The sequence below is a fragment of the Phyllopteryx taeniolatus genome, chromosome 2, assembly GCF_024500385.1.
Source record: "Phyllopteryx taeniolatus isolate TA_2022b chromosome 2, UOR_Ptae_1.2, whole genome shotgun sequence".
In the NCBI taxonomy this organism is placed as follows: Eukaryota; Metazoa; Chordata; class Actinopteri; order Syngnathiformes; family Syngnathidae; genus Phyllopteryx; species Phyllopteryx taeniolatus.
In genome coordinates this window covers 2785474-2811927 of record NC_084503.1, presented here as the reverse complement: position 1 = coordinate 2811927, position 26454 = coordinate 2785474, and the positions used below count along the sequence as shown (strand labels likewise).

General features: G+C 41.6%; 2 protein-coding genes across 3 annotated transcripts; one reads left to right on the top strand and one right to left on the bottom strand.

Annotated features, from left to right (window-relative positions):
* Positions 1–28: 28 nt before the first annotated feature.
* On the bottom strand, positions 29–21916 carry LOC133467717 (interleukin-1 receptor-like 1). 2 transcript variants are annotated; one of them, XM_061752909.1, is made up of 11 exons: positions 21627–21916; positions 20098–20263; positions 3805–4060; positions 3507–3693; positions 3267–3417; positions 2653–2718; positions 2367–2490; positions 2141–2286; positions 1110–1253; positions 824–976; positions 29–745 (listed from the first exon to the last, which is right to left on the bottom strand). In XM_061752909.1, the coding sequence occupies exons 2-11, from the start codon at positions 20105–20107 to the stop codon at positions 399–401; spliced, it is 1584 nt and encodes a 527-aa protein (XP_061608893.1). In that variant the 5' UTR covers positions 20108–20263; positions 21627–21916; the 3' UTR covers positions 29–398. The 2 variants fall into 2 exon arrangements, with proteins under 2 accessions (XP_061608893.1, XP_061608884.1); XM_061752900.1 differs by lacking the exons at positions 20098–20263; positions 21627–21916 and adding an exon at positions 5807–5916.
* Positions 21917–21997: 81 nt separating this feature from the next.
* Positions 21998–26437, top strand: LOC133467758 (serine protease 23-like). Its single transcript, XM_061752985.1, has 2 exons — positions 21998–22211; positions 23691–26437. Exons 1-2 carry the CDS (start codon positions 22186–22188, stop codon positions 24862–24864), a joined length of 1200 nt encoding a protein of 399 aa, XP_061608969.1. The 5' UTR covers positions 21998–22185; the 3' UTR covers positions 24865–26437.
* The last annotated feature ends 17 nt before the right edge of the window (positions 26438–26454 follow it).

Sequence of the window (26454 nt, the reverse complement as noted above, 5' to 3'; positions counted from 1 at the left end):
TCCACGCCCCTTAAAGGCACACGTCAACACACGGATACGACAATGTGTGGCTTTTGGCTTCATTACACTTTATTAAATCAAACGTTATTATTCTTGACATTCTCTTACTATGATTTATTATCTTTCTTATATGTAACTTTTACAATACAGTGCTATTTTTCTTCATTAAAAAATTGCGGTGATTTCGGGTGGCTGATTAATAGACTTTCAAGTCATTTCAATAGGGAATACTGATTTGAGATAAGAGTAAATTGAGTGACAAGTTAAACTCATAAGTACAGTTGCCAATGTAGTTTGCCGTCACTTCAAAGTTCTATGACAAAGAAAACCGAGCATGATCTTAGGATCGCATCGGCTCGTGTGCAGGTGTACTTGAGGTTAAGGCTGGCGAGGACACGCTAACACAGACGAGCATCTAAGGGAAAAGCCTTGGTTCCAGTGCATACTGCTGGGAGGTGATAGCGGAGCTTCTTCCAGAAGGAAGCGGAAGGCGGCAGGGCGTTTAAGCCCTGCCATGTGACACAGTGGCCAGTCTTGTCGAGGAGCTGGAAGGCTTCTGGTAGCGAACCCCATTTAGCTTCTTCTGCACTCTCAGGTTTGATGATAACCAAGCTTGTTTTCCGTTCCACGAGGGCTGCATGGATGGCACTCAACAAGCCAGACTCCAGACTTTGAGCCACAGGGGAAGGTACCAGGACCACCGATTGGCTTTGTTCTATGCAGTCCAGCAACGCCTCGGGCAGAGCTGCAATAAACCCTCAAAACGTTACTTTAGGTGAGTTTATTTGACTCACAATATTGCGACTGTGTTCAAATCGAATACCTTTTCCCGGTTGCACGTCACGATCATAGAGGCAGAGTTTATAACCCAAATTCTCTTCCAGAACATTCACCAGCCACCTCGTATCACATGGATTCAATCCTGTGACTCTGTCGCTCTTATAACACATCAGAAACACATCATAGATCTTCCCATCTGAAAGAAAACCATTTTTAAAATGATTTGTTACCAAGGTACTACAGTAATATTGGAGAATCCCCATAGTACATAGTGCTTTTTTTTTTTTTTTTTAAATGAACAAAGAAGCCAGCAGCTGACTGACTCTCACCTGAGGTTCTTCTGTGGCAGCCCATAGTATCTCGCAGGAAGAGAGTGATTTCAATTTTGAATTTGACATAAACTATGACAGTTGCAGCCATTACTGCCACGATAACCAAAGGGCAGAGTGCCACAGAAATGTGGGAAGGTCGAACTGAAAGGACAAATAAGACACCCAACACAGAAATATTGTAGACGGATAACAACATTGAACAGTGGTGGCTGATCAATGGTAGGCACTAGGGTGTCGCCCCACCACTGCTGATGGTCAGCACATTCCACCATCGTGTTGGAATAATTGCACGCCAGGGGTGCCAATATTTTTGAGTGCGACTATACGCATTATATATATTCATATGTTTCAGTGACACGGCACAAGCGTTTCCATAGGATGCAGTATTCCTATATATTGTGTGCCCCTTGCTCGAGTCGCGTCGTAACACGCCGCACGGAAAGTCTGTTGGCTTGTCAAAGTACACACGACAGTACTGAAAAGTACTGCGTGGGTCTTTTGTTCCTACTCCCCAGTGTTTTCTCCAGGCACTCCGGTTTCCTCCCACATCCCAAAAACATGCATCGTGGGTTAATTGAAGACTCTAAATTGCCCGTAGGTGTGAATGCGAGTGCCAACGGTTGTTTGTTTATATGTGCCCTGCGATTGGCCGGCGACCGGTTCAGGGCGTACCCCCCCCCCCCCCCCTCTCGACGAAAGGCTCCAGCTTTCTAATCAGTAATCTTTAGAACATGGGATATGTCTTGAGTACATCATCGTCATCAGAATAATAATAAAATTAAATGATTATTATATTTTTTAATTATTACTGTACCACTCCTGTATTGTAACTTCTTACAGTCTTTTGCCACTTGTGTAATTTCGAGTTAAAACCAATTCATTTGATGTCGGAAGAGAGGACAGGACTTTTTTTTTTGTCAATGCTTGGCAATAGTTTGCAATTTGAAACATTTTTAGCATGAATTAAACATGAACACACACAGTATACTAATGTATAAAACAATGTTTTGTCTAGCTAACACTCTTACCTCTTTTGGCCAAGGTGATGGTGACAAAGCTTGAGTTGCCCAAGATGGATTCCATTTTGCAGGTGTAATTAGTTAATAGATTTTCCTCCGTTGCTTCTTTGAACACCAGATATACTGTTTTTTTTACTCCTTCAGTCACGTTTTTCCTGGAAAATGACATCAGAGCAGCAAGATTAGTTGATATTTGTTCATTATTGTTTGCATGTTGACCATGTCGATTGTTTACTGCGTGTAATTGCTGAATACTGGGAAGGAGTCATTCATTTCCACAAATGTGTTCCCGCTCAGCCAAAACAATGGAGTGAAGTCTGAATAAAAGACAGCTTCGCATCCAGTCACAAACGGTGAGCCTGAAACAGCAAATCAGTTTATAGTTTTCAGTTTTAGCATTGCAATTGACTAATGACCATTCCAATTGACAATCGTCAACTGGGATCAACACCAGCTCACCGTGACCCTGAACAGAATAAGCAGTAGAAAATGGATGGAAGGAATGGAAGCGTGATGCTTACCGACATCCACAAAAAAGGTTGTATTTGGCTGCGGGGATGATATCACAGTGTGTTTGTCCACGTTTGCTGTGAAAACACAAGAACGTTAAATATTTGTAGCTTCCGCCTCTACAGTGCCATGGAAAAGCTATCAAATGCTGTTATTTTTAGGTCAGACGCAATGGACTGCACACGTGCCAAAAGGTGATTTTTTTCTCTCGTCAATCAACAGAATCTTTCCCAAAAGGTCTTGGGGGTCATCAAGATGTTTCTGGCAAACGTATAATGAGCCTTTTCCAGACTAATATGGATTTAATTTACTGTCGTGCTGTTGAATTTCTTTGGATCGTGGCATGATGCGTTGCTTTTTGAGATCTTGTAGCCTACTTTACTTTTTACTGACAGGTACAAACACAACTAGCGTTAATTCGGCCTGGGTCAGATTTGGATTTGCCCCCCCCTTATTAAATGGACATTTCATTTCGAAACTGCATTTGATATTCCCTTGGTTTGTCTTGGTGAGATATTCAAATTGGCTGTAGAATCTGAAATGTTTAAGTGTGATAAATTTGCCCAAAAAATAAAATCAAAATCTGAACTCAGGAAAGGGGCAAATATTTTTTGGGTGGGCTTACGCTGACTAGGCCGGATGTCCAACACCACCGTGAAGCTCATGTTGTAGATTTGACCATCATACAGGTAAGGCCTGGTGCAAGTGTAGACCCCATGGTCTGTGTCTACTACACTTGAGAAGGAGCCGTCAACCTCCTGCGTTGACTCACCCTCCTACAGGATTAATTAGAATGCGATGTAGTTTCATTCTTAATTCAATTCATTCAAATTATGGAAAATTCTGGGGGAAACGGTTCAAATACCTTGCGCCATATAATGTCGTAGGCAGTAAAGTTGGGATTATTCGGGTTTGGGATGTTGTTTTCTGGACAGTTCAAAAGGCAGGACTCTTGCGTGTAACATTCCTGCAAGTACGGAATCCTGTCCTTCAACTCCCTGCTCAGTGTGGTATACACGGTCAGCCGGAACCAGGATTGGCCGCTCACGTTCCTGTCATGTGAAGAGGAAGTTTGGAGTGTGTGGGAATTTTGTGCATTCAACCAAAAGAACTTTTCACAATCTCTGTTCGAGTTCATCACAATAGTTCGCAGTCTAATTCACCTTTGTGAGCACGAGTAGTTGCCCTCGTGGTTTACTGAAGCAGTGAGAATAAAAAGGCTCCTGCCAAGACACAGTAGACCTGTCTCTCTCCGTTCTGCCGGTGACATGCTGCTCCGGTCCATCTGCAGCTTGTTCTCACTGGTCCACATTACTGGGCAACGGTCATGATGAGATCCTGCCTGTTGAGGACACTCCAGCACCACCATCTCACCTGCCTTGACATATATTTCCAGAGGAAGACTCGCCACACACACACCTGTGGATTATAAATGTGTTCATTTCTCAGGGGAACCTTTCAACGGGTCATTCCAGAATTAGAGGACATTTTTGCCCCCCCGCATGAAATTTTAACAAACCAAGCATAAACTACAGAAACATGCATTTGCTGTGATTTATTGACAAATTATTGTTATAGTAGGCTTATATATAGTATATAATTATCGTATGGTATGGCAAAATTAAACCACAACAAAACTGAGATCACTGTTTTTGGGAATAAAGAAAAGAGGATTGCTGTTAGTAAATACCTGGAGTCACTCTCTTTAAAGAGCAAAGACCAAGTCCGAAACCTTAGTGTACTGATCGATTCCCACCTGACTTTCAATCAACAGTCATATCAAATCAATTACTACAACTGTCTTCTACCATCTGAAGAACATATCCAGAGTGAAGGCTAGCATGTGACAAGCAGACCTGGAGAAACTCATCCATGCTTTTATCTCAAGTAGACTGGACTATTGTAATGGTCTTCTGACTGGACTCCCCAAAAAGCATTAAACAGCTGCAGCTCATTCAGAATGCTGGAGCTCGGGTTCCGACCAAAACAAAGCCGTCAGAGCATATTACGCCAATTCTAAAGTCTTTACACTGGCTCACAGTGAGCTTTAGAATAGATTTCAAAGTTCTGCTACTGGTCTATAAATCACTAAATGGTTTAGGTCCCGAATACATGAAAGAAATGCTAACGGAATATAAACCCAGTAGGTCTCTGAGATCGACAGACTCAGGTCAAATAGTGGAGCACAAGAGACCAAAGCAAAGATGGTGAAGCAGCATTGAGCTATTATGCTGCACACAAATGGAAGAAGTTGCCAACAGAAGTCGTGATGTTTTTAAGTTTTTCAGGTTAAAAACTTTTGTTTTTTCCTATGCTTTCTAGAGCGTTTCCACTTTTAAATGATATTTCTTGCACTGTACGCTGTTTTAATTGTACTTTTATTTGTTTCTCTTTGTTTTAAATGTTTATAAGCTGTTTCCCCCCCCCCCCCTTTGTTTTTAAATGCTTTTAATCATGTAAAGCACATTGAGTTACCTTGTGTATGAAAATATGCGCTATATAAAGAAATTTGCTTTGCTTTGCTATATAATTATATTCCTGATACAAAATGTAACCGACCCTGTTACTGTCATTACAGTAATACTGAAATCAAATTAGTTTTGAAAAAAAAACTTTATTTAATTGTGTGGGATATTTTCAGTACTTTTGTAAATGTACATGTACAGGTGGCTGAGTATCTACATAACAGCGTTGTGCCAAACAGCAAAATATATGATATGACAAATAGCTCATAAAAAGTGTACTTTTGATGCTTGAGCTGGACAAATCTAATTATTAAAAATAATGTCAAATAAATGGTCAACTTCTCAGAAATGTCGCTGTGTAAATTGTCCTCCAATCTGGAGTGATCATCATATATTTTATGGGTTAATGTTTTTTTGTTGTTGTTTTTTTAAACCACATTCTCATTTCTGTACATCTGAAAATCTTGTGGTTCCAAGAAAAACAAAAGTCCCCGTATCAGCAACGTATTAGTGACACAAGCATTTAAAGTTGTTGCTTTATCAAAAATACTTTATGTTAAGAGAAGGTTCAGCTGTAAAAGTTATAGTCCAGTACATTTTAGGTTGATCCCGTAATTTCAGCCCAATAGCTCTAACTTTTGGTTCGTAGTGTATATTTGCATCAACTATAATGCAGAAATCTTCGTATTTATTCACTGACCTGTTAAAGATGTAAGTAGTAAAAGCAGTGGGAGCAGAGGTGCCCTCATGACGATGACTGAAGCAAATGCGAGCCGAACAGACTTCCTTGAAAACACGTTCAACGGTTTCTTTTGATATTTGTCTTAAAGTGAAACTTACAGAAAGGCTGTTTAAAAAAAAAAAAAAAAAAAAAAACACACCACTCGGGTTTCCAATAAACGAATGTGTTTGACTCTCGTCACCAGACAATTACTCATGAGTTGTAGGCAGACATTCACTGATGAACGAATTGCATTTTGATTGAATTGGCATTATCAGAGTATTGATTTGGCAATTATGTTCCTTATTGTTGCAATGATAGATAGATAGATAGATAGATAGATAGATAGATAGATAGATAGATAGATAGATAGATAGATAGATAGAGATTGATTGATTGATTGATTTAGATTTACCAGTGTCTGTTAAAGGTAAATGGTGCTAATAGTGTGAAAGTGTACATAACATAAATGTGTGTATTTAAAAAAAAAAAAAAAACATTTTTTTAACAGGACAGTGGTAACAGTGTTACAGAGGGTGATTGAAACAGTCCGGAGAACTGTCTGCGTTTCACCACATAAGCACAAATTCTTGCAGAAACAGCGAAAGGGTAAAACCACAACACATTGTAACGCACGTGACAACACCTCGGAAGCCACCAGAATCCAACATGCAACATCCTATAAAATACTCTGTGTACAAAGGTATCGGGACACATTCCGGTGTTCTCCTGCTACTTGTAGGGAATAGAGAGCGAGACCGAGCCCTGCCGTGATGATGAGCGAAAATCCATGAGTAATTTACACCCAGCCAAAAAGGTTTGGAAATGCCACAAGAAGGTGGCAAGGTACTTTTTTTCTTTTGGATAATACTATGACCAGACTAATTGAAGGTCCTCCCCCTAGGTCAACATAGTTGCTTGGCACCAAAATGCCACTAGATGGCACCAAAGTAATATTTCATAATATTATACACGACAGAATAGGCATTTCTTTGACCTGTGCACAAAAACAGGGAACCCGAGGATAGCTCCCCGCGCTGCAAAAAAAAAAAAAAAAAAAAAAAAAAAAAAAAAATATATATATATATATAAAATAAAAAAAATCCACTAATTGTCAAATTTGTGAATTGTGCCAAACTGCGAATATGCGGGGTTTCACTGTACACACATAAGAAGTGAAAATGGAAGCAAATATTGAGTAGGTCCTCCCTTCCACAGTCTCTGTTTGATGGGGTTGAGGTCAGGGCTTTCAAGTTCTTCCACACTAAACTCATCCAACGACACCGTTACAGACGTTCTAATTGGTTTAGTAAAATGAATGCCAACACAATAGATTCTTTTTTTTTTTTTTTTTTTTATCGTATCAATATTCAGTGGGGATTGATTGATTGATTGATTGATGAGGAGGTGTATCGACCTCAAATGAAACAAGAAAGACCTTCACTGAGGCATCAAGACATAATGCAGCAATGAGTAATTTGCTGTTCGAAAAAGGCCCCAACATTCTTTACGTGTGCCGTTACCTCCAACTAAAACCGAGCCATTAACATTTCTCGGCTTGCTTGTTTTATTCTTTTTATGATGTGCACTTTGCTTGTTTTACTCTGCCTTCAAACTGTGGTAATGTTTCAGTCATGTGTTTTCACTGTGTGCTCTCTGAGGGCTTTTAGGTTGCCTCTGCGTGATATATAATATCTTATACCCCCCCCCTCCCCCCCAAACTAAATGAGCGGTTTATATTCTTAAACGCATACACAGGCTGTGTTTACCTTCTGCGTATCATTAATGCACTTTAGCAGTGCATAGGGGAAGTAAAATTGTGGTGTCTTTTATTTGCACTCTTGAGGGGTCACTGTCCTATAGATGACCCTACCGCACAATGATGGAACATGATAGTGCACCAGTACATTATTGGGATGGATGTAAGACAAGAGGGCCTCAGCTGGGCCGCTCAGAAAGGATGGAGGCAGCAAAACAGAACAACACAAATCACTGGGAGTTCAAATTGTGTCAGTATAGGTTAACAAATGAAATTTAAGACCAAAGAAGCCAAAAAGAATAATATGACTTGCAGGTTCATTTAGTGTGCGATTTATGCTGGACAGAGTACTAAGGGTAGCTGGACTTGAGTATTTTTCTGTTGCATTTTCATGTTTTACGATTTCAAACAGATATCTGTGTGCTTTTCGTACTTGTTACTTTTTTCAGCCTCTGCAAATGACCCAGCAGCAAGATATTCCTTATTCAAGAGGATTTCTGAATGTTTTCGGCTACATGAATGATTGGTGCAGTGAATGTGTTGTGTCTTGTGACAGTAAATGTGGCATTTTGTTATTACTCAGGTTTTTTTTTAAAAGTTAAAATTCTTTTCTTTTTTTTTCTTTGAGTCTGTACTTTTTTACTTTTACTTAAGGAGTTGACTCAGTGCTTCCACTTGTATCTCTTTTTCTTGAACAAAAGTCCCATTGTCTACCTCTAAGTACACTGTTTGTGTACTTTCGCTACCTCTGGTTTCTGTGTTTGTGCGTCTTCAGCCCGACCTCGGTCATTTTCTCAACAATCGGATGGCACTGAAATCTAAAGCAAATATTTTAAGTATGAGAAATGTCCTCCAAAAGAGGACCCACCCAGACACACAATCACACCAATTCCCACACAAATCTATTGTTATAAAATTGATTGTCACTTCGAGGATAATTACATTTCTTCCTTGCCAAACTGAGGTCAGTCTAACAACAATATGAGACAAATCAGAAGATCTGATTTTTGCCTCGACTCAGACTGTATACTTCATATATGTGAGGCTCCTGGATGAACCTTACCAATAACACAAAATTATTACAACATAATAATTGTCTGACGTGTAAAAAAAAAGGTGTTTGATCTATGATTGGACCAACATATTTCCTGGTTCAATTAGAATTGGTGTTTAAACACTCTTCATCACGCTGTTCACATTTTGACGTCATGAGACCGAGACACCGAGAGACTAGGAGAGTCACAGAACGGTATCGCAAAAGGATGACCTCGGAAATTTTCATGGGTCAAACACATGTGAATTTGCCATTCAGCTCATTGTAATGTTATATGGATTCAAAAGTTGAGAGACGGTCAAATTAGTTTACCGGTACTTGTAAATGTTATAGTGCCTTTTAGGGTTATCCATATAGTTGACCCGAAAGCCCAGTAACCTTAACTTTTTACAAGTAATGTAATTTGGGAGTTTATAAAATGTCAGTAGAGAGCTATAATTTTTTTGTAGCATCAAGGATGATGAGATGCTTCAATATTTTTGGTGGAACTCTCACCTCAATTTTAAAAAGGCAGTGGGAGATGTACCAATTAAAATAGTTGTCCAATTAAACATTTAATATAAATATTTAAACTCAAACTTGTTCCACAGAGCCAGCACTGATCCAGTGTGTCAGTAAGTTGTTGAGTGCACATTCCTTATTTCCAAAACCTTCTATAATCGTCTAGAATGTAAGAATAGAATAATAGACGAGATAATGCATAATTCTAGAGAATTTAAGAACAATTTTGTCTGTCAGGAGTGTTGGTGAATGAGGCCCATTGTTTTTATCGGCATAAGAAGGATCTGTCAGTGAAAAATAACCATTTTCAGTACATCTGAAGCAACCCAATCCCCCCCCAAAAATAAAAAAACAACAACTTTTTTTCCTGTGATGAAAACACTCAAAAGACCAGGCCAAAGGTCCAGCAGAAAGAGCCGCGCCTGCTCCCTCGGTCCCATAAGAGCATGTCTGACATTTGAACATTAAAATGTACACACACAGCCTCATTCCCTCACTCTCGTGTCACACTTCGACTTAAGCCTCCACCTATCCTGTTCCTCTTCCTGATCGTAAGCTACAATACATCCGGATGTTTCCTTGTCCGTTTTTTTTTTTTTTTTTTTACACTACATAAATAAACCTACTGTCTTCACCATGTTCCATGGTATATTTAATGCCTTGGAAATTATTTTGTACCCTTCTCCTGACAGATACCTTTGAACAATGAGATCCCTCTGATACCGAGGAAGCTTTTTGTGCTGTAAGATGTGACAACAAAAATGTCAGGAAAAGCCTACTAGAACAGCTGACCTTTATTTGGCATTAATCAGAGGCACTTTAAATGACAGCAGGTGTGTGCTGACTCTCCTTTAACATGAATGTGATTGGTTTATTCTGAACAAAGCCACATCCCCAGTTATAAGAGGGTGTACACACTTATGCAACAACATCTCAGTTACTTCCGCTGTAAATATATATATATTTTTTTCAATTAAATTGTACAGGTTTAGAGGAGTGGTTCGCATCACAGTTCTGAAGTTGGGGGTTTGAATCCGGGCTACGACCTTCCTTAGTGGAGTTTGCTTCGATTTTTCTCCTGGGAGCTTTGTCCCACATTCCCAAAACATGTTTCTTGGGTTAAGTGAAGACTCTAAATTGTGTGTGAATGTGATCAGTCAAGAAAGTACACCACCACTCTCCCAAAGTCAGCTGGGATGGGGACCAACCCACCTGCCACTAGTGAGGATAAGCAAGATAGAAAATGGATGGATGGATGGAGATCACACTAACCTGGCAATTGAACAGGGGTGTGAAGACTTTTTATATACACTGTATATGCAAAAAAAATGGGCTTAGAAGAATCACCTTTTATTGTCCTTTTATCAAAAATTTGTTCTCTGCATTGTTTTTTAAAAAACAAGAAAAAAGTAAGGAAATTAGGTCTTAAAACGTAAAAAGTAAACATAGTTACATGCAAAAATGGAGAAAAGAAAACAAGGAAAAGGGTAATAAAATGAGGAATATATAATATTTAAGCAAAATTATCTTCCAATTAAACTAGAAAAATTGAAATGGAAAGATTTCTTAAAACAAGCATAGCTAGCCTGAAAATCCCCCACCAATGTTTTAAAACTACTTTTTGGGAAGTGAAGGTGACAAACAGCTTGAAGCAAGCATGCTGTGCCTCTTAATTAGAGAACTCTACGAGCGAGTCTTCTTTTCATTTCCTGAAAGTGATGTAATACAATAGTCTCCCATTTTTTGACGGCGAGACAGTGACAACTGGTGCTTGGGAATACTGTTTTTATGAATGTAAATGTGTTTAAAGTGCTTGGGAGAGGTTCAACTATCACAAAAAATATATTGCATGTTGTTGTTTTTTATTATTATTATCGCGAGGTTCACTATACAATGTTACAAACTAATAGTCAATCCGAATATATAAAATGTTCTTGAGTCTGAGTCCTTTTATGGCCAAATAAACTGCTCTTATGGGTTTCAGAGCACAGAACATGTTCCAGATGGATGATGATGTTCACGTTTTACATCCTGCTAAAACACTGCAGCCAGTCGCTGGGGTTCAACGGAGGACTCGACTCAATCGACTCGGATCAACTCCAGATGAAACTGGCAGGGTTCCGTACCTCCGACGAGGTTACGAACCACTGTGCTAAAAGAAAATGTACGATGCGGCAAAAATTGACCACTTGCAAAAAGCGGTTTATGAAGTGTCAAACCTCACTTTCAGTCTCACTGGCACACATGCTCGACAGCACACACATTCACACACGATCCCAGACCAGTCGTCATCTCATCGGTTCGCAATCTACTGCAATTCATTATCTCCATTCCCCGTGGACATGTTCACTGTATCTCACTGTAATTTGAGCTAAGCGAGTCGAAGGGGGGTTTCACACAATACTTCCACAGTTTGATCACACTTTATGTGGGTGGGGGTGGTGGTGGGGGGGGTTCAACACTATCCAGTAAGAGGATCCAGGTAAAAGTCTTAACAGTTGTGTCATTGTGTATAGAAAAGCCATTTGAGTAATATCTAATATCCACCTTAAGGTCCATGTACTTGCTATGCTTTTTGTCTACTACTACTACTAAGACAATTCAGTGCACTAGTAGATACAGTCTGCGGGTCTGTGTGTGTGTTAGTATAGTTTGATAAATGATGGTGACTAACCTACAATCAACGCAATCCCCAAAGCAGATGGATGGTAAATTCCAAATGTTTACCACTCCCGCATACATGAAGCCCTGTCTGTAAGAAATTCCCCCCCATCCCCCTTGCTAGTTACTTAAACCCGACTTACTGACAAATATAGGGGATATGTTCCAGACCCAATCGCGATAGGTGAAAAAAAAAAAATTCTGACATAAAGAGACCATACTGTATAAAATACTATATTTATATACAGTTTTACCCCCACACACAGCTAAAACACATTTAAACTTATTAGAAAGTATTCCTCAGCGCCTGTTTTCACTCTCTCACTGCCAACAAATTGCATAACATCACTTTGGGGAAATGAAAAGAAGACTGGCTTGCGCAGAGTCCAAATAAGAAGCAAAGCATAGAGAATTACACATTGTAAATGGCAAAATGTTCCACCAAACCACATCATTTTGTCGAATTCAAGTCTATTGCATAATGCTGAAAAGTAATCCGAAACACAATGAACGGGCTGACGGAAATTAGCGTAGATGTGATGGTAATTATAAACCTTGAAACAACTGCTACTTTAACACATGGAGCAGCAACACATACAAATATACTGTAGCACACAACGGGAGTCACAGGCATATACAGTATTCTCTCTCTGCTCTGTGGGAATAATGATGATTACCCAGTTTTTAAGTTATTAGTTTTAAGTTATGCTATTTACTGTAAAAATCCCCCCCCAAAAAAAGATCAGTTAAAAAAATTGTGACATAACGATGCAGCATAACCTATGCATAAGGGGTCCAAAATTAGACTTGACCTGAAAAAAATGACCTCATATTAAATGCCCTGATTGGATTGATACTGAGTTAAATAGTTGAACAGTGGTGGAACAATAATCCCACTGTTATAACAACATGGAAAACCCCTTTGTCAGCATGACGCACAGGTCTCCCTCCTACTTCGTCCAGTCCAGTACACCATTTCCCACACGGAAGCTCTAATTAACCCAAAAGGCTCCACACTTCCTGCATGTTATTTCATGTGAGGAAGGGGTAGAAAGATAGCAGACACAAAGGCCGTCTTCCAAAAAAAAAAAGATGCTTTTGTCATACAGCCAAACCCGTGAGGTACTGCACATTGTTCTCCAGCGGTGGCCAAAGTATTTACACTCTACTTTAAGACTATGTCAAGTGAATTCAGAGATTTGTTTCTAGATACATTATACATATTTGAAGAAAATGGCTGAATACATTCAAATATTGAGAATTTGGCAGTACTCATTTGTGGAGAAAAAGCGTGCAACTGTATATATATATATATATATATATATAAAATTTCTGTCTGATTTTGGGATGTGGCTAAAATTAGTGACGTACTTTGGAGTCCAGCATGAGCCCCTCCTCCCCCACTATAGGTCTATAAGAACTATAAGAACACCTCTGTTCCCATTAGTTATGATGAGTAGGCCCAAGTGAGGTTTTAGTATATTCAGTAGACAGGGCCACAGCTTGATTTTTCACAATCTGGAACCTCCTTTGAGATGTTAAAAAAAAAGAAAAAAAGATTCATTCAAATTGGCAGGGTCTTCTCTGTGGTGAATCAAATTGAGAAGACTTTTATTTTAACTTTACAGGGACTTAAAGCGCACTGTAGCCGACGAGTTAGCACATCTGCCTCACAGTTCTGAGGACTGGGGTTCAAATCCTGGCCTCGCCTGTGTGGCGTTTGCATGTTCTCCCCGTGCCTGCGCGCATTTTCTCTTTGCCACTCCGGTTCTCTCCCTCCATCCCTCCATCCATTTTCTGGCGCTTATCCGAGGTCGGGTCGCGGGGGCAGTAGCTTTTGCAGGGATGCCCAGACTTCCCTCTCCCCAGCCACTTCATCCAAGTCTTCCGGGGGAATCCCGAGGCGTTCACAGGCCAGCCGAGAGACGTAGTCTCTCCAGCGTGTCCTGGGTCGTCCCCGGGGTCCCGGTGGGACGTGCCCGGAACACCTCACCAGGGAGGCGTCCAAGAGGCATCAGAATCAGATGTCCCAGCCACCTCATCTGACTCCTCTCAATGTGGAGGAGCAGCGGCTCTACTCTGAGCTCCTCCCGGATGACCGAGCTTCTCACCCTATCTCTAAGGGAGGAGGAAACTCATTTCGGCCGCATGTATCCGGGATCTTGTTCTTTCGGTCACGACCCACAGCTTGTGATTATAGGTGAGGGTAGGAACGTAGATTGACCGGTAAATTGAGAGCTTTGCCTTTCGGCTAAGCTCCTTCTTTACCACAACGGATCGATACAAAGTCCGCATCACTGCAGACGCCGCACCGATCCGCCTGTCGATCTCCCGTTCCATTCTTCCCTCACTTGTGAAAAAGACCCCAAGATACTTCAACTCCTCCACTTGGGGCAGGATCTCATCCCCGACCCGGAGAGGGCACTCCACCCTTCTCCGACTGAGGACCATGGTCTCAGATTTGGAGGTGCTGATTCTCATCCGAGCCGCTTCACACTCGGCTGCAAACCGCTCCAGTGAGAGTTGCAGATCACGGCTTGATGAAGCGAACAGAATAATATCATAGCCTCAGTATTGCATCTCTGCAAAAAGCAGAGATGCAATACTGAGGGCACCAAACCGGACCCCCTCTACGCCTCGGCTGCGTCTTGAAATTCTGTCCATAAATGTTATGAACAGAATCGGTGACAAAGGGCAGCCTTGGCGGAGTCCAACCCTCACCGGAAACAAGTCCGACTTACTGCCGGATATGCGGACCAAACTCTGACTCCGGTCGTACAGGGACCGAACAACCCGTATCAGGGGGTTCGGTACCCCATACTCCCGAACCACCCCCCACAGGACTCCCCAAGGGACACGGTCGAACGCCTTCTCCAAGTCCACAAAACACATGTAGACTGGTTGGCCGAACTCCCATCCACCCTCAAGGACCCTGCCGAGGGTGTAGAAATGGTCCACTGTTCCACGTCCAGGAAGAAAACCACACTGCTCCTCCTGAATCTGAGATTCGACTTCCCGATGGACCCTCCTCTCCAGCACCCCTGAATAGACCTTACCAGGGGGCTGAGGAGTGTGATCCTCTTGTAGTTGGAACACATCCTCCGGTCTCGTTTCTTAAAAAGGGGGACCACCAGCCCAGTCTGCCAATCCAGAGACACTGTCCCCGATCTCCACGAGATCTTGCAGAGGCGTCCCAACCAGGACAGCCCCACAACATCCAGAGCCTTTAGGAACTCGGGGCGAATCTCATCCATCCCCGGGGCCTTGCCACCAAGGAGCTTTTTAACCACCTCATAGACCTCAACCCCAGAGGTAGGAGAGCCCGCCTCAGAGAACCCAGACTCTGCTTCCTCATGGGAAGGCGTGTCGGTGGCATTGAGGAGGTCTTCGAAGTATTCTCGCCACCGACTCACAACGTCCCGAGTCGAGGTTACCATTCCTCCCAATCATGTCCTTCCAGGTCTCTGTCATTGCCCACCTGAGCATTGAAGTCCCCCAGCAGAACGATGGAGTCCTCAGCGGGAGCGCTCTCCAGCACCCCCTCTAAGGACTCCAAAAAGGTTGGGTACTCTGAACTGCTGTTTGGTGCATAGGCACAAACAACAGTCAGGACCCGTCCTCGCACCCAAAGGCGGAGTGGAGGGAGGCTACCCTTTCGTCCACCGGGGTGAACGCACAGGCGCTGAGCCGGGGGGCAATAAGTAGACCCACACCCGCTCGGGGCCTCTCACCGTGGGCAACTCCAGTCTAACTCCAGTCCAACCCCTCTCAAGAGGACTGGTACCAGAGCCCAAGCTGTGTGTGGAGGCGAACCCGACTATATCTAGTCGGAACTTCTCGACCTCGCACACCAGCTCGGGCTCCTTCCCTGCCAGAGAGGTGACGTTCCATGTCCCGAGAGCCAGCTTCTGTAGCCGGGGATTGGATCGCCAAGGTCCACGCCTTCGGCCACTGCCCAGCTCACAATGCGCCTGACCCCTATATCCCCTCCCACAGGTGGTGAGCCCATGGGAAGGGGGACCCATGTTACCCTTTCGGGCGCAGGCCCGGCCACCAGGTGCTCGCCTTCGAGCCCCACCTCCAAACCGGACTGCAGAGGGGGGCCCCGGTGCCCGTAGGTGTGAATGTGAGTGCGAATGGTTGTTTGTTTATGTGTGCCCTGCGATTGGCTGGCAACCAGTTCAGGGTGTACCCCGCCTCCTGCCTGATGATAGCTGGGATAGGCTCCAGCACGCCTGCGACCCTAGTGAGGAGAAGCGGTACAGAAAATGGATGGATGGGACTTAAAGTTAATTTATTTATCTTAGTCTTATTTTTTTTTATCACAAAAACCAGGCGTTTAAACAGGGGTGTGTAGACTTTTTATGTCCACTAATAATGCCTTAGTCTTAGTGTCTTGGCTTAGTAAATGTTGGCAAATACTGCGCTACACTACTGCATGCCTGAGAATCACGATACAGTAATAGGCAAAGTAAACAAAACGACCCACAAAGGTAAAATCACAAGGATGTAAATGATTGATGCCAGAAAGGACGTTACAGAACATTTGGCAACACAATTGAGAGAAGAATGGAGCCGATTAGCTTGCAGCTCAGTGACCTCAAAATCTAAATTCCCGACGGCTCGCACCCATGCACGCATGCACACACACACAAAATTGGTTTGTGGACGAGGCAACAAGAGATACTGGTGAAAAAAAAAATGAAGATGATGCTTTCCTGCTATTTGGTATGCTGACACTTCATGTTCAACATGTGTCACACGTCACCACCATCTCATCCAGGATGGAAGACTTGGACCTTTGAGCTTTAAAAAGCACACAGAGGGCTACGAACACAGTGGAAGAATAAGTTCAAAAACAGGAAAGGCTGGTTCATGTGAGTCATTAAGTGTCACCGTGGCAGGAACAAAGGTGACATGAACTTAATCGCTCTTGTCGATGTGCTTTTCTGACATAAAACCAGTGAAGTGGGGGAAAAAAAGGAGAAAATAAGGTACTGTAATTCCTTTGCATGTGGGGAAGAAGAGCTATTTGTTTTGCATGGATTTCTGCTCAAGAAAACTATTTTTCCATATACACAAAAGACCTATTTCTCTCAAATACTTTTCACTATATTTGTATATACTGTATATATTATGTGTATATGTGAGCACAAAAACAGAAAAGGTGAGTTTTTCAGCAAATAACAAGATAGGTGAGGAAAAAAATAGTCAATAGGCAAATTTGCGAATGTCGAATTGCGAATAGAAGGTTTTCAATTTAGAATATTTCCAAAATTCCTAACTTCCCATGGAAATTTACTGAAAACTTTCCAGACGTTTATGAGAAATGTTCTGGCTCTTTGCAACCCGAGTCTAAATGAATGAAGACTTGATCCACCGTAATTACGGCTATCTAATTCTATCTGGCAGATAGACTGCACTTGACTCCATGAGAGGCTTTCTCTCAAGGACTGGCGGAAGCTTCGGTGCTGGAGATCAGATTAGATGGAGACCGAGCAACCACAGTCACTGAGTCACTGCTCCTTGCAGCAGACAAGCCTTTCAAAATACAAAAGACAAAATTCAACCAAGTCTGATGATGAATGAGACATGCTTCAACTTGTTACTTCTTACTGTGCAGACTGCTGGGATAAATCATTTGCTGTGGTCTATGCAAGATCCATCTGGTAATAAATAATAGTGCTCTGTTCAATGCAGCACACCGTGCCGACTGGTTAGCACATCTGCCTCACATTTCTGAGGTTCAAATCCCGGCCCCGCCTGTGTGGCGTTTGCATGCTCTCCCCGTGCCTGGGTGGGTTTTCTCCGGGCACTCCGTTTTCCTCCCGCATCCCAAAAACATGCATGGTAGGTTGATTGAAGACTCTAAATTGCCCATAGGTGTGAATATGTGCGCGAATGGTTGCTTGTTTCTATGTGCCCTGGGATTAGCTGGTGACCAATTCAGGGTGTAACCCGCCTCTCGCCCCGAAGATAGCTGGGATAGCCTCCAGCACTCCCGTGACCCTTGTGGGGATAAGCGGCTCAGAAAATGGATGGATGGAAGTTTAAATGCAATGTAAAATGACTTTTTTCCCCCAAATATGGTCTCTCTATATCGTGGAATTTCAACAATTGCTGGTGGGTCTGGAACATATCGTGTGCCATAAACGGGGGTTCACTGTCTTATAAATCTTCATGAGGGAGTCACTGATGGCGTAATAGTTACCTCGTCTGACTTCTGCGCAGGCAGCGTGGGTTCAGTTCCAATTCAGTGATGGTGTGAATGTGAAGTCAACTAAAATAGGCTCAATTTCACTTGCAAACTTGAACAGGATAAGCAGTATAGAATATGGATGGATGGAAATATTCATGACACTTACAAATGAAATGGCACAAATGTACACACTACTAACAAAAACCATGTGTATGTTGTAATTTTTAGGATTTGGCAAAGTTTGTAAAAAACACTGCACACAGCTCAAGTAATAGTAACTTTAGCACCAACACAAAATGATGTCCATTTTTGTCCACTAATATTATAGTCCAGGTGCTCCATGGTAACAACAACAGTGGAACAGACAGTATTCCCACCATAGCCAGTGTGCCATACAAAATATTTTGAACTGTGATTTTATAGCTCAAATGACTGCATATTGTTGCTTTGAGTGTTGTTGCGCATCTTTCACCAGTCATGAGTCATTTTCCAAAGGGGCAGGAAGTCACATGCTGAGCCATGCCAAATGTTTTACTCATACAGTACACATAGTCCAAAGGCCAAGCTCCAAGGGAGGGTTAAAATCACTCAATTAACAAGTGATAATTCATGTGTGCATCATTATGGGAAACCCCCAAGAACTCTTGCTAAAGCGAGGATCAAAAAGCAGTACATCTCGAAAATGACAATCCACCTACCAAAAGCCACTGATGGAAAAGAACACTCAATAAAATAAAACAAACTGAGGTCAGTAAAACAATAGATGAGAATGGTGCTATTTTTCCTTTCATATATATTTTATATTTAATATGCAGCAGTGATTCAATTGAAAATTAAAAGTGAATGAATAACCTTGTCTGCCGAGCAAATTGCCTACAGTAGTCTATAACTGATCTGATTGAGAGAGCACAAATGTTGCACTTCAAATGGCATTCATAACGTAAATAACAGATCATATCATTAACATCTAAGATTTGTTTTTATTATCTCTAGATGATGTTTATATCTGAACAAAGAAAATGTTTCTCTTTTTGTTTCAGAAGAAAAAAACACAAAAAGGTAGACGTACATTATCTCACAAAAGTGAATACGCCATCCATCCATTTTCTGAGCCGCTTATCCTCACAAGTGCTGGAGCCTATCCCAGCTACCTTCGGCAGGAGGCGGGGTACACCCTGAACTGGTTGCCAGCCAATCGCAGGGCACATATAAAAAAAACAACCATTGACATTCACACCGGCGGGCAATTTAGTCTTCAATTAACCTACCATGCATGTTTTTTGGGATGTGGGAGGAAACCGGAGTGCCTGGAGAAAACCCACGCAGGCACAGGGAGAACATGCAAACTCCACACAGGCGGGGCTGGGGATCGAACCCCGGTCCTCAGAACTGTGCGGCAGACGCTCTAACCAGTCGGCCACTGTTTAAACTGAGTACGCCCTTCATATTTTCTTTTTTTGGGACAAAACAAATGACACTTTAATGCAACGTGGCAACAAAAGTGAGTACACCCACAAAGGGAAACACCCTTTTTTCAATATTCAAATGTAAGACCTTATAACACTAATGAGTCACATGACACTGCATAGGTAAAATAACTGGGTCCAGTTTGAACAGTTTGACTTTGGGGTCTACTCACTTTTGTTGCCAGGGGTTTAGACATTAATGGCTATGTATTGAGTTATTTTGAGGGACAGTATATTTACACTGTTATACAAGATGTATACTGACTACAGTTATTTCCATGAAAGGATATAAAGTATTTATAAAAAAAATGGTTTTTGGCATGACTGTGTGTTGAGTTGTTTTGAGGGGACAATACATTTACAGTTACACAAGTTATATATATATATATATAAAATAAACTTATTACTTTACATTGTGGCAATGTCATTTCTTTCAGGTCCCATGAAAAGATATTTAAAAATTTTTTTTTTACTAAACTGTGAGGGGTGCACTCACTTTTGTGTACATGCTTTTCATTGGACAGTGATATAAAGAAACAAAAACACAGTACTGTACACCACAAAGACAAAATAAAGCTATAAATTAGCATGATTTGTTGGTTGTGTTTAGTATCAACTGACAGTGTTTACCTTTCGTCATGAGGGATTAAAAGTTGTATATGAAATGCACTTTGGGTTGTATGCACTTCTTGGACACGCCCTGAGACTTGGCCCAAGTTCCCAAACATTTCACAGCAAAGAACTTCTTAAAGGCCCGCTGTGGTGATCTGCTGGAGCCAAACAGCTGTTTTGTGGCCTTGAGGGACGAGAAAATTAGAAAGAAATGAGAAAGTGAGAGGCACAAAAATGGGAAAACAAAAAGGAGTGGAGACGGAGGCAAAGAGAGCAGATTGAAATACATGAGAGTGTCCATACTTGTTTGATTGTGTCAGGGGTCAGAAGCATGAGAGTGGGTGGAATTTAACAATTAACATGGACAGTAGTCCAGGGAATGTGGGTCTCCGTGACAACAGAGGGCACAGCCAAACACATGGGCTCTTTCATAACCATCTCAAGCGTCTTTCTCACAAGCACCGAGCAATACATGTTTATGAAAAGCAACTTCCTTTCCACTTCAAAAATGTTAAAATTTGCTCCACCCATGACGTATAAAAGTTTACATAGCTGATGAGAGGATGAGGACCCCGTGCCCCGAATTCATTTTCAGATACGTGTGTTAATTGTGTGTTGTGGGACAGGAGGGGTTGCGAGTTATTGAGGGCAGTGTTTGAGCCAGCAGGTCCACCCTACAAAAGAGATGTAGTCAATGACATGTTTTTACCTTCAAATATATCAAGTGACTCAGTGAATTGGCAAAATCAATGCAACATGCCTTTTAATTCAGTAAGCAAAGCAAAAAAAACAAAAAAAAAACAGAAATGAGGTCAGGGAAGTACCACAAACGTTCAGCAATTAGTCTCTAGTGTGTGTGTGTGTTTTGTTTTTGTTTTACATGAACACTTGCATGAGCATCTAGTTTCCTCCCACATTCCGATGTGAAAGTAAGTGTGAATGCCTGTTTGTCTGTATGTGCTCTGTGACTGACCGGTGACCAGTCCAGGGTGTGTGAAAACACAACATTTAGGGATATTGAGCTTGCGGGTGAAATCACATGGTTCTTTCCAGAATTACAGGACAATTTACTTGTTTCTTTGAAAAACATACCATTTATTTTGTAATATGCTGTGTTTTCAAGGGGGGAAAAAAAGTAATAAACCATCATGTAATTTCATTCATCCAGCTCAACCATCAACAATACACTTTTTATGATACATTTTATTGGACCTATCATATTTTCATGAGTTTGGCACAACCCTGTTACACATACTGAGGCATATGAAAAACATATTCACAAATATTGCTGAATAAATCCGTTACAACAAAACAAACTCATCTAATTTTAGTATTACTCAATTACAGTAGCAGGATTGCATGTAAAAGGGTTTTTGACAAAGAGTACATGCTAGCTAGATGTGTTAGCCGCTACGCTAACTGGGCAACAACAAATATTAAAGTTTATGTAATAGAAAATAAACATATCTGGTCATATCAGTAACTAGGTCGCGTTGGTTTGAGTAACATGGAAAACTGACAAAATATGAAAAATAGACTTAGCTTACCATGGTTAGAGCGATCACCTTTATGACGTCATAGCGATTGAATCATGCAGCGCATTTTTTTTTTTTTTACCTCTTCCAAAGCCCTTTAAAAAAATAAATTAATCTTCTGTTAGATAGGCCTGGCTAAGATAGGTTGTAGTTACATATCGACAAAATCATACCCCAAACGTATTTTATTTGTTGAATTTCACAACACGTGCATGTTTGTTTATTTGGCGCACCTTGGAAACGTCCTCCAATTCTGGAATGACGCGCATCAAACAGCAGCACATTTGTGTGACTCGCTGTGTCACGTGACTGACCTGCAGGAGACCTCCTCCATCCTTTTTTTTTTTTTTTCTCCATACCCTCCGTCCTACTCTTCTTCCTCCTCCTGCATGCACCGACGCGGTGTTGCAGCCCTCAGGACATCAGTGCACTGTCATGGGACAAATCGATGCATATTGGCCCGGGACTAGCACGGAGACGTCGTGATCTACACCTGCCACTCAACAGTTGACGAAATAAATTATTTGCAAAACTTCCAACTTGGACTTTCTGCGTTTATCTTGCATGAACGATGAATTCCAGCACTAGACCATCACGGTAAGTAATGTGTGTCCAAATCAAGGGTCTTTAGTAGCTTTACTCTAAAATATAAAAATGGGAACTTGCATGTGATGCTAAAAATAATAATATAAAATGTCATCTTTGAATTAATTACCTTATTTTGAAGAAAAAAGGCACCTGTCAAAGTTTTCTAAGACTCATTGCACATGACAACAGAGGTGAGAAAAGTACTCACCATCTACACATTGTAGTAGTACAGATGTAGATAGGGAGAAGGAAAATACACTTTTTTGAGACAAATATTTTGATAAAAGGAGAAGTACTGATTCAACTCCTGTATTTCTGAAGCTTTGTTTTTATTGGGAGGAAAAAATAATAACAGTAAGAAAGGATTTGTACTGTACTTTCTTACTTCCCACCGCTGCAGGACAAAAGTATGAAATGAATGTTAATCATTGTTATATGACTAACTACATATTTACAAAATGTGTAGAGGAGAAAAGTGTTATTGACATGTTAAAAGTGGCCACGTACAGTCTTAAAATGTTCTGGGTGTTTGTTTGATGATATTCATGATCTTAACCCCAGTTACTATGGCAACACTTTACAGTAACTATATCTTGGTCCTAAAGTCAGCCGTAGAAAACATGGAAGGGACCAAGTGTCTAACAACTCTGATTAAAGTCTACATTGATCTATGCATCCTAAATATACCCAGTCTATGAAAATATTAAGACAGTCTTGTAGGCTAATGGCCAATCCCTTAAGGACACTTTGGGGATTTTCCATGCGAGCCTCTTAAGGCCTGATCTTTGCCCTGTCTGCCATATTTGCTCATGAAATACACTGCGTGTCTGCAGCTGCTAAATTCCAACGCAAACGAAACGCTCTCATGACGTTAATTTGAAATCCATGATGCCGGTTTTGGGAATGCAGTCAGAGGGTCTCAACCGTGCGGCCAAATTGGGGTTTACTGTGCCCCAATAAGGAAAATAGCACTCTTAACATTGTAGTTTATAAAAACATACACGAAAATGTAAAAAAAAAAAAAAATTATCATTTTTGTCACACTTTCTGCTTCAATTCAATTGACATTGTGCCGCTCCTTCTGGTGTGTGCACCTTGGGGGGGTAATAATAGACATACGGATATTATCGGCGACAGAAACAACTCCCCAACAGTAACATTAGTCATTCTTTGCAGAGGATAAAGAATATGTTTCATTCTTTGCAGAGGATAAAGAATATGTTCCATCTTCTTGTTTAAATAGCCATTGCTTAAAGGGTTAGAGCACAGTCACATAGACACTATTCATTTCCCATTATGTATTTGCATTAGCATTAAGCTAGTGCACATAAATGTTATGTGGTTGTTTTAAGTACACAATGTTTGTGTTAACATTAGCATTATGCTAGTGGACTTGAATGCTACGCTATGTGGTTTGCTTTTATCCTGACGACAATGAGTGATCTTCCATGTTTTTAGTCCATCTGATGTTGTCTGCTCCATCCACAGGTTCCCCTCCATCCATATCCTTCTCTTCCTTGTAGTCCTTCCTGTGGTTTTCTCCTTCTCACGACCCCAGTGGATTCTTCAGCGTGTCCCTGCGGTCCTCCCACAGCAAAGAGAGAGTCGGCCGGCCCCACGCTTCCTGTCTCAAGCCCGGCTTGATGTCACCTCCCCCTGTGACCCAGAATGCCACAAAAGGGCGCCTCTGCCCAGCTACTGGGATCTACGTCAATTTCTGGCCTATGAGACTCTTCACTCTGATGGTCAACTCACTGAGACCGCCGTTGGGATCTATGGATATAACCTTGGGTCCAACAAAAGCTCTGCATACTCCTCTAGGCCTTTTGGGAAAGGCAAACAGTCGCACACCAGACGGAAGCGTCAGATCTTTGGTCACGACGGGCGCTACAGCATTGCAGGGCACAACTTTGTGCTTAAATATCCTTTTTCAGTGGCTGTCAAACTGTCCACCGGCTGTTCTGGTACTTTGGTCGGGGATCGGCATGTTCTAACGGCTGCTCATTGTGTTCATGATGGTAAAAACTATGTGAAGGGTGCCCAGAGGCTCAGAGTGGGCTTTCTAAAATTCAAACAACGAGACATACAGTCTTCGATTTCTAACTTGACCAACCACGTTGAGGGCGGTCCAAACGACGCCCCAATAGTGTCTGAGAAAATGAAGTTCCAATGGATCCGAGCCAAGCGCACACATGTTCCCAAAGGATGGATTAAAGGCAATGCCAATGACATTGGGATGGACTATGACTACGCTCTTTTAGAACTCAAGAAAGCCCACAAACGGCGTCACATGAAGTTGGGTGTCACCCCTCCTTCTCGGAGGCTGCCGGGGCGACGGGTGCATTTCTCAGGATTCGACAATGACCGTCCGGGACAGCTGGTGTATCGTTTCTGTCAGGCCGGAGAGGAGACGTCAGATCTCCTCTACCAGCACTGCGACGCCCAGCCCGGGGCCAGTGGGTCCGGGGTCTATGCCCGGATGTGGGATGGACGGCGTCGGCGCTGGGAGAGGAAGGTGATAGGCGTGTTTTCTGGGCACCAGTGGGTGGAGCGCCAAGGCGCGTCTCAGGAATTTAATGTAGCTGTGAGAATCACACCTCTAAAATATGCTCAGATCTGTTACTGGATTAAAGGCAATTTTGTGGACTGTCGAGAAGGCTGAGGTAGTACATTGACCTGTTAGAACCACTCACAGCACTGAAGAAAAAGATCTCTAAAAATCACTGAAGGCAACAAAAGTTGCTGATGCAAAATTATTAGTGAACCCCGCTAATTTGTTTTTAATGATTTGACACAGACCCAAAACGTTAGTATTACTTATAGACCCAAAAGGGCAGCAAAGCACTTTTCCTATCTCACAAGGCTATGGCCTTGAAGCTCCTCCCCTCAGTTCAACACAGTTGCTTGGCCCCAAGGCTTGAGATTTTCAGCAATTATCGGCGGATAGGTTCCCCCTCAAAAATCTGCAAATAAGCGAGTTTGCAAATGCTTAACTATTACCATTGAAATATGTAACCAACATTAGCCAATTTACCTCCTAAGACACAACAGAGGCAGGCAAGTGGCAAATGTATTTGCTTCGAGGGACAATTAACAGTGGTGCTTTGAGATAAAAGTGTCCCAACTCACTATTTTTTTATTTAATTTAATTTTATTTTTTTTTTAGATAGAAGTTTTGGGTTTGATTTACGAGGAAAAATTGGAGATGCGAGTGGCAGCGGCAGTCAATAACAATGCACATCCTCTGCGTAGAGACTACTATTGCTGCCGCTCAGTGAGTCACTTACAGTAGTTGTGAAACTCTTCTATGTCTATAATGCATGACTGCATTATTCTGCCCCCCGGTGGCCAAGTCAGGCACTCCAGGAGCCACAGCAGATTAATCAAGATGCACTGTTTCATTACTTAGATTCATTTAATCGTGTTATTCATGTTTTTATAAAAGGACAATGTTATAGATGTACTTATAAAAAAAACACACACACACATTACAAACCTTTTTGTTGGGAGGTTGGATCCGATTGATTTTTCTATTCATTTCAATAGGAAGATAATTTGAGATTCAAGTTTTTTGAGTTATCAGCGTTGCGACGGAACCAATTGAACTCATCTCTCAAGGCACCACTGTATGTCCAACCCGTCAGGAAATCTTATAATCCTCTGGAGCGTTGATTACAATTAGAAATTTGCCTGTGGCTCTAAAAACGTATTGATAACAGATGGATGGAATATACAGAAAATGAACGTCAGGACTGGGAGAGCAGTTTTCTTTCTTTTTAATGCAAAGTGTGATTGCACTGTTTGAACTTTTTCTACAGATCTACTTGTATTTTTGTGGATGAATGTACACGTGAGCTACCAAAGGTGTCATTTGATTGTATCCAAATAATTATATTCTTTTTAATGGGCAAGGCAGTTCTTTACAAGCATGATGTATTATTTCTGCTAAATCAAATGTTTGGAATTCTGATGGGTTGCTATTGTGCAGAAGTGTTTTTCCAAAGTTCAGCTTCAGGTGCATATTGTCACTATCCAAAATCATACATCTCATAATTATTTGGACACAAAAAAAAAACCTGAAAATATGGAACTGCAGCACACGATTTTTGTAGGGCAACCGTTTGCTCCCTCTTGTGGGAGTTGCAAGTATTTTTTTATTCTTCAATAACCTTTGTGGAATTGCATTATTGTGTTCGGGAAATGAATAACTCTGGCAAATAAATGGAAAAAAAGTGCTTCTGAGATCCTTTTT